The 13001-nt window shown below is 46.6% G+C and overlaps 1 protein-coding gene across 1 annotated transcript; it reads right to left on the bottom strand.

Moving 5' to 3' along the window:
* Window positions 1-6376: 6376 nt before the first annotated feature.
* ECRG4 (ECRG4 augurin precursor) lies at window positions 6377-12042 on the bottom strand (the record flags this gene model as incomplete). Its single annotated transcript, XM_082279508.1, has 4 exons — window positions 6377-6538; window positions 8601-8752; window positions 11231-11278; window positions 11952-12042. 4 exons carry the CDS (start codon window positions 12040-12042, stop codon window positions 6377-6379), a joined length of 453 nt encoding a protein of 150 aa, XP_082135634.1.
* Between the last annotated feature and the right edge of the window lie 959 nt (window positions 12043-13001).

The following is a 13001-nucleotide window of genomic DNA, read 5'->3' as shown; positions in this document are numbered from 1 at the left end:
TTACTTCCAGGGCTGTTTTTTATTTAATCCAGTGACTTCAGTACTAAGTATGTGAACTTGTTACAGGCACAAGCGTGCTGCTACAAACTAGCACAAGATGTGTATGTTCAAGAAAAATAATCTCCCAGGAAGTCTGAACCTTTAGATACAACCAAGAAGGATTTAAAAGCTCTTTAGAATTTTTCACAGGCTGACTTCCTTCATAAAAGGAGCAAATTGAAGAGAGCCAAGTGGCTGGTACCAGTACAACCCATCTGTGGGTGTGTGTGATGCCTCCCACTGGGCCCGAAGGACGAGACTGTGGGTTTGCTACTTTCCTCATATACTGTTTCAGAGGTTACTGGGTCAACTCCCATACTCTTTCTAAATAGTGTCTTCCAACAATAGCAGCTGAGGCAGGTGTTGCCCTTGGGCTTTGAAGCCAGTGACTGGCCTTGGGGCTGATGCGAAAGGCATGAATCATGTTAAAACAAGAGTCTGCTGGTGCTTTAGACTGAAAGTCTGGGGTACTTTGAAGTTTTGTCTGGTCTGAACTGAGTCTTCAAGAAGGCAGATGAAGTTTTGCATGTTGGGGCTCTGCTCCCATCTGGGGTTAGACATCTCAGCAGCAGAAAGAGGCATCAAGTGTATTGGGAACGAAAGAGCTGCTGCCTCTCCAGAAGAGCCACTTTTGATGGAGGACGGTAGAATACAGCTCTGAAAGCTTGGAAATAGAGGATTTGGGAGTGTATGAAGCTGAGATATGCTTCCCCCCCCCCTCCCCCGAAAACTTGAGAATTGGAATTTTCTGCTGTCATCTGGTCTGGCAGACACAGTAAAACTGACATGACCAAACTTGAGGTGCCTGTTTTCTCACAGTGATCTGTACAAGTGGGCAGCTCAGCTGCTGTTAGGTACAAGTCCTCCCTCTCAGTGGGAAATACACAATGCAGCAGAGGGAACTGGCCAGCTTGGTGCTGGTGAGTGAGACCAGCTTTCCAGAAGGAAAGGTGTGCAAGGCACCCACTGCTGTGTGTTCTTTGATCCTCACAAGGAGGACCACTCCTGCTTCTGGAGGTTACTACAGCATGAGATCCACAGTTGGATTTTTTTTTGATTTTTTTTTTTTTTTGTGCATGATGTACTTTTCCTTTATTTCTCTATGTAGGCTGCTAAGGGGTATTGTCAGTTACATTGCTAGTCTACAGACAAGCTACAGAGGGGCTTGCAGACCTAATTTATTTTAAGTCATTCCATGAATGTGTAGAGAAGCCTCATGCCTATCTTTTTGCTATATGGGGAAGTAATGATCTGATAGTTTCTGTGTCTAAGGTGTTTGTAGCTTCTCCTAACCTGTACAGACTCTGGTGGGTTTAGTAGCCAGTGAGTTCAGTGCCATCTGGGTATTAAATTGTCTTAATCTATTTTTTTCAATAAGTTTTTAGAAATGTAGTATATTGGGAAAAAAACTTCACTTTTTGTCAGGGTTTGAATTGAGTTTCAAAGTTGAAAGAGGCATAATTGCCTTAGAGAACAGGCTACAGAGGACAAAATGAGGCTTCGATTAGTTTGATGGATTGAGCCAGTCCCCAGCCTTACTGGTATTGAGTTTAGTGCTACTTGAGGCCAGGAAGTCCCTGAGGGTTGTTAGGGGCTGGTCAGGGGCCACTTGTCCACAGGAAGAAGATGCTTTGTTAACAGCAAGGGAACTGTATACTCGACACTGCTAGCCCTAGCAACCATACATCCCTTCCCTGAAGTTGCTGGGAATGTAGCCGCCACAAAGCCGTAGTTCCTCTGATGTGAGCGTTTCCCTGTGCAGGGATTTCAGGTGACCAAAGAGAATGCCTTATTTGCAGCTCTTGACTCCTTAGAGCTACCAGGAAGAGCAGCAATAGTTCTGAAGCAAAGCAGGGCTCCTTCTGTATGGCAGGAGGCTCCTGAGTGCAACTCTGTAGCAACAGGGAGGCTTTGCTAAAATAACACTAACTATTTCTTGCAAAAAACCCAGATTTTGGTTCTCTGTTCCTTGTCTCAGTCCTCTCGTTTGTTTCATAATAGCAAATCTGACAAGTCTTTGTCTGTTGCAGTGGTCCAGGCTACCACTGAGTTGACCAAGGAGCCACAAGGCCCTAAAACAGCGGCAGTACCCTGGTGGGCAGATGTCAGTGTATAGAGGTGCCTCCGTGGTTAGGGTGACTTCCCTTAGGCCTCCTTTCTTGTTATGTAGATTACCCTTTGTTATGCAGATTATCCTTTGATGGTTGGCCCATTGGCCCTCCACCTCTTTCTGCCTTACATAGTTCCAGTTCCAGAACGTTCTCCTTTCCTTGACACCCCATTGGCCTTGTATTCCAACCCCTCCCTTTGTGTTCTCCCATTGGTTTATGCATCCTGGTCCTGCCTACGCTCCTCCCCTGGATCCTTGTCCCATTGGGCCCTGGCCCTTTTTCCGCCCCTACTCCTCCCTGTATTTAATCCCTGGACCCTCCATAATCTGGGCTCTTTGTCCCTGGATCCCTTTATGCTCAGAATAAACCCTGCTTATGGAATTCTACACAAAGAGCCCATCTGACTTCTTTGCCTCCAGTACTGCCTGCTGATTGCCTGTGTGTGTGTGCGTGTACACCTGCCTCGGGTGCTGAGCGAGGACACAAGAGCTATCCGTGCTCTGCCCTAAGCAGACTCCTTGTGGGACACTCGGGGATCAGCTGCGCTGCCTCGGCATCTGATTCATGAGCATGGGTGTGGCAAGTTGGTGCCTGAACAGGGACCCTACTACATCTTGGTTTGTTGCCATTTACAGCCTGGGACAAGCACCAGCTTGTTTATTCTTGCAGTGTTTTCCCTAGATGCTGACATGCTCTTCAGCAAGGAGCAGGATCCTCTGAATGCCGTGGTCCATACCACAGGTGAAGCAGCTGGAAGGTCCAAAGCACAAAGCCACAGGGAACAGTGTCCTTAAGTGCTGTCCAGGCCATGCACAGCAGTCTGGGCTCTGTCCACCCCACTGCAGAGAAAGCTGCTTTAAGCACAGAAGGTGACATCTTCCACCTGGGAAACAGTCCTCAATCCCCCAACCCAAACAAGTTTGTGTCACAAGTAAGAACTTAAAGGGAATGATGACCTGTCACCCTCCAAAAAAGAAAGAAAAAAAAAAAAAAAAAAAAAAGAGGCTGCTGCTGAAGACACTGAATTTGGAGAGAACGATCTCGGTCTGGGCTTGGGGAAGTGTATGAGAGTGGCTATGGGGACACAGCAGCAATGCTTCCATGCTTTGGCAGAAGGGTTTGCTGGCAGGCGTTACCAGCAAAGGAGGCAGCACTGCCCTGTGAGTCTGATGGATCTGCCTGGCTGACACCAGCAAACCTGGGGATGTTGCAGCATCAGGCTTTGAAACATGAAGCACTGGAGCATGGCCAAGCTGTTCCTGCTCTGTAGGGAGCCACAATGAACAATTGCTGCTCTTCTGTCTTGCTGGAGATGTTACATGATGTCAGTGCTGGGATGGCTGAGGGTGATGGTGACGTGAAGGGCTCTGTGCTGCCTGCATAGCAGAATGGAAGTGCTGAGAGGAGGTGCACAGTTCTGTCTATGTTTTGGGACAGAAGTAGTCAAAGGAAATTAAACTTTGAAGTACTCCATGCATATCTGATGAAATATTTTCCCCAGTAGTCTTCTTCCTTTTGCCCAAGCCTGATGGCTCATCCTTGCTTGTTTTCCATCATTGCAACTGGTGCACTGCAAGCAGGTGCACCCCTCTGCAAGAAGGATGGTGCCTTCACTTCAGAGCTATTGCCTTGTGGTGGGTGACCCCTGCCAGCAGCAAAGTGCCCTCACAGCCACTCCCTCCCCCTGCCCCAACAGGAGAGAATTAGACACTCAGGAATGACTACTCTTGAGGGCTGAGGTAAGAGTACTTTAATGAGTGAAGCAAAGAAGTGGGAAACCCAGGTGATGCAAAGGCCACTCACCATCTCTCCTAAGCAAGACTGGTGCTCACCCCATCTTTCAGGAATGGCTTCCCTGGAAGGTAAAGCCCCCACCCTCTTAGTCTTCTTCCCAGCTTTTAGTGTTGAGCAAGTCATTATATCATTTGGAATTGGCCAAATGTTTGGGTCAGCTCTCCCACCCATGTCCCCTCCCAGCCCCTCACCCACTCCTAGCCTGCCTGCTGGGGAACAGTGTGAAAAACAGGCTGTGCAGGCACTGTTCACCCAAAAGCAAAAACATTTGTGTCCTGCCTACACTGGTTTAGTCACAAATCTAGAACATGGTATCGTACATGTTCTTACAGGGAAAGTTAACTCTGTCCCACTCCTGAACCCTGCAACACAATATAATGGAAAAGACCTTTTTTTTTTTATTTTTTCTCTTGGAGAATTCAGAAGACAGAGACCGTAGACTTGGTTGTGAGCCTGAAAGGCACAGATGACTAGACTGAGTCAGCCTGCAGGAATGGACAGAGTTTACAAAGGCCTAGGGAGGGATGGTCTTTATTTACAGCACTTTTTTTATTCTTCCTTATTCAGCAGGTCTGAGTTCCCAGTTGTAAATTCTGGGAAATGATGGAAATTGTCAGTGTGGTTCAAACGTTGCCAAATTCAGCGTACTTTTTTGATAATACACAAAATGAAAATATTCTTCTAGGAATAGGTGTTTTCCAACTGTGCAAAAGAGTCTGTGCTTGACTCAGAATGTGATTATTCCATATTTGGAATAAAGGCTCTCGTAGTGAGGAAACACACCAATTTAAGCCAATTAAACTGGCAAGGATTCTGCCAAGATTAAGCCTAGGGAAGGCTGAGGGTTTGGAGCATGTTAGACTAGCGTGGATGCGTGTGTGCAGAGAAGTAACTGTGTTTGTTCAGTTTGGTTCTCTCAGCAAAGAGCTGTCTCCTGGGAAGTGTTCCTGCAGGGAGCTGGATAGTGTTGGGCTGCATCTCCTAGACACCAGTCCGTCACAAAACAAGGGTTTTCAGCAAAAGATTGGGAAATACACTCTGAGTTATGAAAGAAAGAAGTGAAGTGTAAAGAGTGGTGTTGCCATGATCCATGCTTTGGAAATTTCCTGTAAGCTTTAGATGAGAGACTGCTAAAGCATCCATGCTGCCTTCTCTGACTGCTATAGTTGGTAGAACATATTTAATCTCTTTATCCTGATTCTTCAGTTCCAGAAGTCATGGAGGAGGCAGCCTTCCTCACCTGCCCCTTCCCTGTCCTCTACATTTGTCAAGTGCCAGCAGTGCTTTCCTCTGCTGAGCTCCTCCTGAAGCCCCTGACAGCTGAAATCTCCTTCCTATGCTGATATTGCTGTGATACAAAAATGGGTTATGTTTTGGGATTCTTAACGTACATGGTACCACCAAAAATCCCCCTTTAATCCACTGTGTTTCACTAACAGATACCCAGTCTCTGATATATTTTGATGCTCAGCCTAATGTGCATGTCCCAGTCTGAATTGGTGCAGAGGGAATTTTGCAGTAGGAAATTATGATGTCAGGGAATTGTGTTGGATGCTGTCTGACACTAACTTCATTTTAAATAGCTTACTTTGTTGTTTTATTCCCTATTTTGAGCTAGGCTGAAAGCTTGACACTAAGTGGAATGGACACAAAGGGGAGTATTCAGCAAAGATAACCTTTGGGTTATCATGCCTGGGAGGGGTTGGGGCCGCTCGAGTTGGATGCTCTGCGCCTCAGCAATTACTGCTGAAGTCAAGTTCCTGCCTTGAGCCCATTCCCTGGAGAATCCTTTCACAGGTTTTGTAGGTAGGCAAGCTCCTCTGCACTGAATTTAGCTTTTGTAAATATCTATGTCCTTGACCCAACAGGAGCTGCAGGAGTGCCTCGTCAGGCTTGGAGGGCTGCACTCTGTAGGTATGGCAACGGCAGAGGAGGCAACAAGGCAGCACTTCAATTGACAGGAATCCTTTTTTTCTTTTCTCCCAAGAATAATTTGGTTTATTTGTTAATAGGAATGTGAATGGGCAGGCACATCTTAAATGTACTGGCTTATATTATGTATTATATATGCCAAAGTAGATGATACAATGTAATTTTGCAATTGATTGTAGGACAGCAAATGAAAAAGCCCTTTAAAAAGGAATCTGTAGTAATACAGTTAGGATTAAACTTGCTGTTATGAAGTCTACTAAATAATGGCAACCTGTTTATTTTATCAAAAAAGCTTTATTTCTCTAACACTTTTCATATATAGTGTACTACTAAGTAATGATAGTTTTAAAAAGTCATGTTGCTTTCATCAAAGTCTGGCTGTTCCTTTACTCTTGCTGTTTGACATGAATAGAAGAAAAAGCGGGGTCACTCTGGCTGAGGGAGGGCTCAGCCTCACCCAGTGCAGCCCTACAGGCACAGCTATAGTAGGATAAATGGCATTAGTAATCATCGTAGTTGACGCCTGCTCCGTGCCTGAAGGAGTGTGGGTTTCGTGGGCCAATGGGAGAATCCTCATCGTAATGGTGCTGGTAGTACCCACCATAGTACTCATTACGGGCACGCCCCAAGTTTGTCCAGTAGGAGATGTCATCTTCAAATTTCTGCCAGAAAAAAAAGAGAACGTTTGTTTTCCAGCCTGAAACTACAGTGATAAGATGGAACAGAAGTGGTGCAAGAGCCTCTTTCAGAAATTATAATCCTTTGCACATTGTCATAAAGGAAATCTTTAGATCTAAGGGGTTTTATGACTTGTACTCACCTTCTCTATGGGATTATCAGGACCCTGTGTGCAGGAATTGTCCTGCCTAGCCCCACCTGGGACCCAGCCCTACATCCCCTGCCCACTGCAAAGTGCTGAAACTGAGAGCGCTGTCACCTGAAACATGAACTAAGCACCTTTAACATTTATATTACCTTGTCAATGGTGGACTGCAGAATTATGTCAGTGTTTTACAATTAAAAATCTAAAGGTTCCATTCTCCCTTGTCCTGTGCCTTTAGTCACAATGTCCCTGACTGGGGTACAACAGGCTTTTGCTTTCTGTCTATGATCTCTCACTCCCACCTTGCACGGGTGAAAACGAAGGTACAGTGCAGCCTTCCAGCTATGGAAATGCAATAAGCACTTCAGTTCTGCTCCCAACAGCAGAGGAAAAATAGTGTGCAAGGATATCAAATACTTGCCAAGCCAAAGCCTTTCCATCTGAATTACTCTTTGGAAATATTTTTGGCTGAGGTTTGGGGAAAAAAAAAAGTTTTGCAAAATACACAATGGATAAGTATGGACCAAGTCCTTTGCTGGAACAAACAGTTATTTCATTGTTAAAACTGTGTCTTAATACTCAAGAAAAGCTACTAAGTGGATTCATTGTATCCCACAACAGGCCTCATTTCAGATTTTGAAATGTATACAGGAACTCAGAGGAGAATTCACTTTATCTGCATGGTTTGTCCTTGTTACTTTTGGTATTTGCCCCCAGTCTTCAGTTTCTGATGTATAAAACCACTTTTCCTATTTTTCCTATTCCTATTAGTGAAGGGGGATATAGCCATGCTGTTAAGAAATGACTTTTATCCACAGAATATCCAGGAGAATTTAGAAAAAAGTACCCTTCATTATTTTCAACTCAAGCAAAGGATTATTTTTCTAATTGTTGCAGCTTTGAAAATGAATGCATTCATCTTCCAAGCAATCCACATAGCATGAAGGTCCAAAATATATTCCAGCTTGCCTGTGCCAATGCAATCTCATTAAACATATTCATGCAGCTGATGGAAGCCAAGAATTCAACATCTATAACTATTTTTACCTCTTATTAAAAGCAGAAATGATTCTGCATGTGGGACCGCAACCAAATGCACTTTATTTGCCCTATTCCAGCATCTATTTAGTAGAGCTTTGTGCAGAGTTTGATTCCACTCCAGTGTTTTTACAAATAAACTGTTTTTAAAAAATGTATCCTTCTCACTTGAAGGGAGGTTGGCTGAACATTATCCAGTGGTTTTCCTTTCACATGTAGAGTGGAGGCACAGCTGCCAGTGTTCATGATGGTCAGGAGCTGCCCACGCTGTGGAGGCACAAGCCTGCGTTGGGTGCGTAATGTCAGTGCCATTTCACTGAGGAGTGCCAATCACAGCCAGCTTGGTTTGGATTTCTCAGCATGCTTAGAAGCTGATTAGGTTGAGGCTGACAAATTACTTTCCTGAAATGCGAGTGATTGCTTCGAGTCTGGCCACCTATTTCACAAAGCAAACTATGTTCATGTGTCCAGCTGCAATTTATTAAGCTTAAGTTTGATAGCAGGCAGGAACTCCATACAGGATCTTAATGTAATAATGCAAGGATCTCGAACAAGTAACAGAGCTTATATTTCTGTGTGACATTTGCCACTTTAAGAGAAGAAATCTGGGCAGGGACACCTTCTACTAGACCAGGTTGCTCAAAGCCCCATCCAACTTGGCCTTCAACGCTTAGAGGACTGGGGCATCAACCACGTCTCTGGGCATCCTGGTCTTGTGCCTCACAGTAAAGAATTTCTTCCTAACATCTAATCTAAATCTCTTCTTTTTTCATTTAAACCCAATCCCCTTTGTTCTATCCCTGTCTATTATCCCTCTTTTTTTTATAAGCCGCCTTCTCTCCATGCTGCTCTCCATTTCATACCTGCTCATCGAAGCCCAGGTACAGGAACTGCTGGTACCACTGCTGCACGTCGGGCTGGCTTCTGTCCCACAGCTGGCGCCTCTGGCGTCTCAGGCTGCTCAGGAACTCCTTGGCTGCTTTTGCTGACACCTCAGGCTTCACAGCAGCAGGGGCTGAAATTAATTCCCCCCACAAAAGGCATGCCAGGAAATTTTTGGTCAGCCTGAAGCATACTGCTTGCAGCAAGTAAGAAAATTATTCTCACATCATGCCATTACCTTTGTGCTTGCCAGTGCAGTGCCTGTAGCAGAGCAACAGTAATAAACCCAGGAATCACCAATGTAATAGGATTTCTCAGCTACCCTCGTTCTCCTGGACTCTCGAAAAGCATTTCTGAGCACAAGTACAGCAGCATACTGAAGAACTTAAATAAAAACACCCAGACTCAATGAGCATATACATAATGTGTTTTGCTTTCAGGAGAGAACAGGAGACTGGCCGTAAGTGCTGGAGTTGCAGTAATTGGGATAAAGATAAGAAGATAAAAAGACTGAGGAAGCTGGAGAAACACTGCTAACAGAGTGAAGGCAGAAACCCATAAAAAGATGGATTTTTGAATCTGATGTGTAAAAAAGTAGCATTTAAATGAGTGCTACTAAATGCCCTGTATGCCTGAAAATAAAAGCCCATCAAGTTTTCATAGCACCCTGTGTGGGGGATGCATGGAAATGCCCTCACCTTGCCAGACACAGACATGCCATCTGGCTTGCTCCATGCCTAAGAGCAGCTTGCCGTGGCTGCTGGACAAATCGATGCACCTCCCAAAGGCATGGATGAGAGGACTACACAGGATGAGAAGAAATGGCCTCAATTTGTGCCAGGGAAGGTTTAGATTGGATGTTAGGAAAAATTCCTTCACTTAAAGAGTGGTCAAGCTTTCAAATGAGCTGTCTAGGGAAGTGGTGGGAATTGCCATCCCTGCTAGTGTTCTAAAAACACATAGATGTGGCACTTAGGGACATGGTTTAGTGGTGAACATGACTGTGCTGGGTAAATGGTTGAACTTAAGCTTAGAGATCTTTTCCAATCTAGCAATTCTATGATTCTGTGACTGGCCAGCCTCAGGCCACACACAGAAATGATAAAACATGGCTGTTATCTGGCTGTGAAACAAGAAGTGTGTAGGAGTAGGAGGAGTCTTGGCTTCAGATGGTTCATTACAATGAGGGAGAAATCAGGAACACGGGTGTGCATGGGAATTTTGGAGGACGTGAGGGAAGAGGCTGGGGTAGACAGAGACGTCAAGTGGAGATGTGAAAACCACTGAAATAGGAGCTGGGCAGACTCACAGAGGAAGGAAAAGGACTACAGAGAGAAGGAGATTCTGGAGATAAAAGTGATAGATGAGTGTTGCAGTAAGTGGGAAATAGTAGGCTGTCCTGCAATGATGAGCTGGAAACTGATAACTCACCATGAGCTTGAACTGGGTGTTACTACTGGGAAGAGGGATAGCTGAGCAAATGTCCCATGAATGAGCCCTTGCACAAGGGATGCTGCCAGCAAGGGAAGCAGTTCTGTGCACTTGGCCTGCTCGCTTTAGAAACCAACCAGAGAAGGGGAGCAAGGCTGGAATTAAAGGGGCTGCATGTTCCCTCCATCATCAATTTTGCAGATTTTCCTTTCTAAGCCATGTTGTCTGCATGCTCCAAGAGCCTTTCCCAGGCAGTCCCTCTCCCCAGGGGACCTGAACAAACAAGTGGCCACTGCTGTGGTGCAGGAAGGTCATTCCTATCTGCACACAAGCACTGCAGAATGGTGATGCAAGGAACCCGCACACAAGAGAGGTGGGTGGGATTTATATTTTAGTGCTGGTAAGAGGTGTGGAGTGATGCCAGAAAAAAAAACTCAGTAAGAAATTAGAAAGCCTTGCAGAAAGTAGGAGTCCCCTCTGTGGGGATGTAAATTCTTTGCTTCAGCCATAGAGCAGGCTGAGGGGAGCTGGCCAAAACTTCTGGGATGTTTCATCTGCCATGGTGCAGCTTGTTCCCAGCTGGCTTAGTTTCCACCACCTTCCCTCAACCAGTGAGCCATTCCATGCTTCTGACTGCTGGGCCCTTGGCCATCATCTCTCCTGTAAGAGAGCAGTCTTCCAAAAAGGAAGCACACATAGGGCCAAGATAAAAAGAGCAAGTCAAGGCATCATAGGCAATCCAGGTTTGCGCATTTTCTTCTCTGTGCCTGAGCCAGCAGTATTTCCATGCATTATAATTCCTTGGAAGAGTTTGTGACTTCCTAGAATAAACCAGATAAATGCCACGTCTGCCATGCATACACTGGAAAAGGTTGGTGCTGCACGCTGTGCAGAGCTAAAGGCAGGCATGCTGCCTGAGGCTGGGAACCCCAGATTTCAGAGGGAGCTGTGGGAAGCAGAGCCTCCAGCCCAACGTCCCAAACGGGCACGCAGGCACAGGCTCTGCCTGAGCAGGAGGTTTTTGTGTGGCCCGTGGTGAGAGTGTCCCTGTGCTTGCAGCTTCCTGCTCTGTCGGCAGTCTAGGAGCTGGGGGTACAGGGACAGCTCATCAGCAGCTTCGGCTGACAGCAACCGAGTCAGAGGAAAACAAAGGAAAGCACTTTGCTGTCTCTTTACTTACCTTCTCGTTTCTGAAGCATCAGTTTAAGCTTATTGCCCCTTGAAACATCTAGACAAATAAAACACATACATTTACTAAGGAGGAAATAACAACAACAAAAGATTATTTCTCAACAACTGCCAGAAGTATTTTTGTTATAGTGTCAGCTCAACAGGCAAAGCAGACAAGTTTCTGCCAGGAGAAACTTGCTCTCTTTGCTCCCCTTTCCACAGTTGAGCACAATATACACTGCAGGGAAGCTTCTGACACTCCAGCATCCTCTCCCCAGCTCTCTTGGCAAGAGAAACCCAATTATGGCCTTCTTCACCAAGTAAATTATTATATTTTCCATCAGAAGACTGCAGCTGGTGCCAGTACCAGCACCCAGAGCAACATGATAATGCTGGAAGTCCCTGGTCACTGGGTGAGGGCTGTGCTAACAATCAGGCTGCCCCAAAATTGTGCCTGGCATCCTGCCCCAAAGCACATCGAAGCAGTCATCCGGCTGATCCCCAGACGGGCAGCACCAACAGAAGACCTACAAGTGCTCGGCTGTTCCGAAGTGCTTCAGTCACTGGCAAACAAGCACCTTTTTAAAAAGATGCCCAACTTGCACAAGATTTGCAGCGTCCCAAGGCTCTCACCCACGCGGGAGGCCGGGGGAAGGCTTTTTGCCGCTCCCCAGGACGTGCCGGGTGATGCTTTCCCTGTGTCCCGCATCCCGCACGCCGCGCTCACTCACCGGGGGCCGCGCAGAGCAGCGGGAGGAGGAGGAGGAGGAGGAGGAGGAGGGAGGCCCCGGGCAGGGCCCCGCGGGGACACGGCGGCGGCATCGCGGCAGGGGCGGCCAGGAGAGGAGTCCCACCTGTGCGGGAGGAGACGGAGAGGACGGAGGTGGAGGGAGGGACGGAGGAGCGGGAGCGGAGGGAAGGGAAGGGCCCGTCCGACGGGCGGGGAGGGGCGGGGATGCGGCCGGGCCGGGGGGGTGAGGGCAGCGCTCCCCGCACCGGCAGCCAGCCCGGGATCCCGTGGGAATGCGCACCCTGCGCTCGGAGCGGGGCGAGATTCCTGCGGGCAGGACCAGGCACCCACCCGGGTGCTCGGCCGCTTCCCAGAAGCACTTTTTTTTTGGAGTTACACACAATCAATCCAGTGAGACTGGTAAAGACCTTCCAGCAGTTCATGCAGGCTTTTCTGACAGGGGAGTTAAAAAAAAATTTAAATGGCTGTGGCATGTCACTGCACATCGTTCTCGATATAAACCCCGTTTGTCAGATCCTTGGAACAGCACAGGGAAATTGAGAGATTGCCTTGATGGAAAAACTAAACAGAATCAACCAAAGGTAACTTAGTTCAGGGTTTTCTCTGTCCCCCTTTCTCCCACCATCCAAACCCCCAGAAAATCTCAATGTATTTTAACTGATTAGCTTTAAAAAATAATTTGGAAATTTTTTTTCTGCATACGGACAGTTTTAGTTTATTGTAAGAACTCAGGGACCAAAAGCTAAACTCACAATCTAAGAGCCCTTGCTCGGCAGTTTCATAACTCTAATGGTGTCTAAACATACTCTTGCCTTTTCCCGATTCAGACTTAAACCTTCCCTCCATGAATTAATCTTCTATCAGTTCCTTCCCCTGCAGATGCCAGAAACACCCCAGATGAATTCCTAATGAATTCCTTACCCATCCTTAGACACAAACCTCTCTCTTCCCTCGCAGCAGAGACCCACAGCACTCAGGAGACCATAATGAGCATCTCACCTTCTTGCTGAACCTGTGCCAGCCTAGAGCA

The sequence above is a fragment of the Coloeus monedula genome, assembly GCF_965178545.1.
Source record: "Coloeus monedula genome assembly, chromosome: 3".
Classification (NCBI taxonomy): domain Eukaryota; kingdom Metazoa; phylum Chordata; class Aves; order Passeriformes; family Corvidae; genus Coloeus; species Coloeus monedula.
Note: the sequence above shows the minus strand (reverse complement) of the source record. Positions and strands in the feature narration are given on the sequence as shown.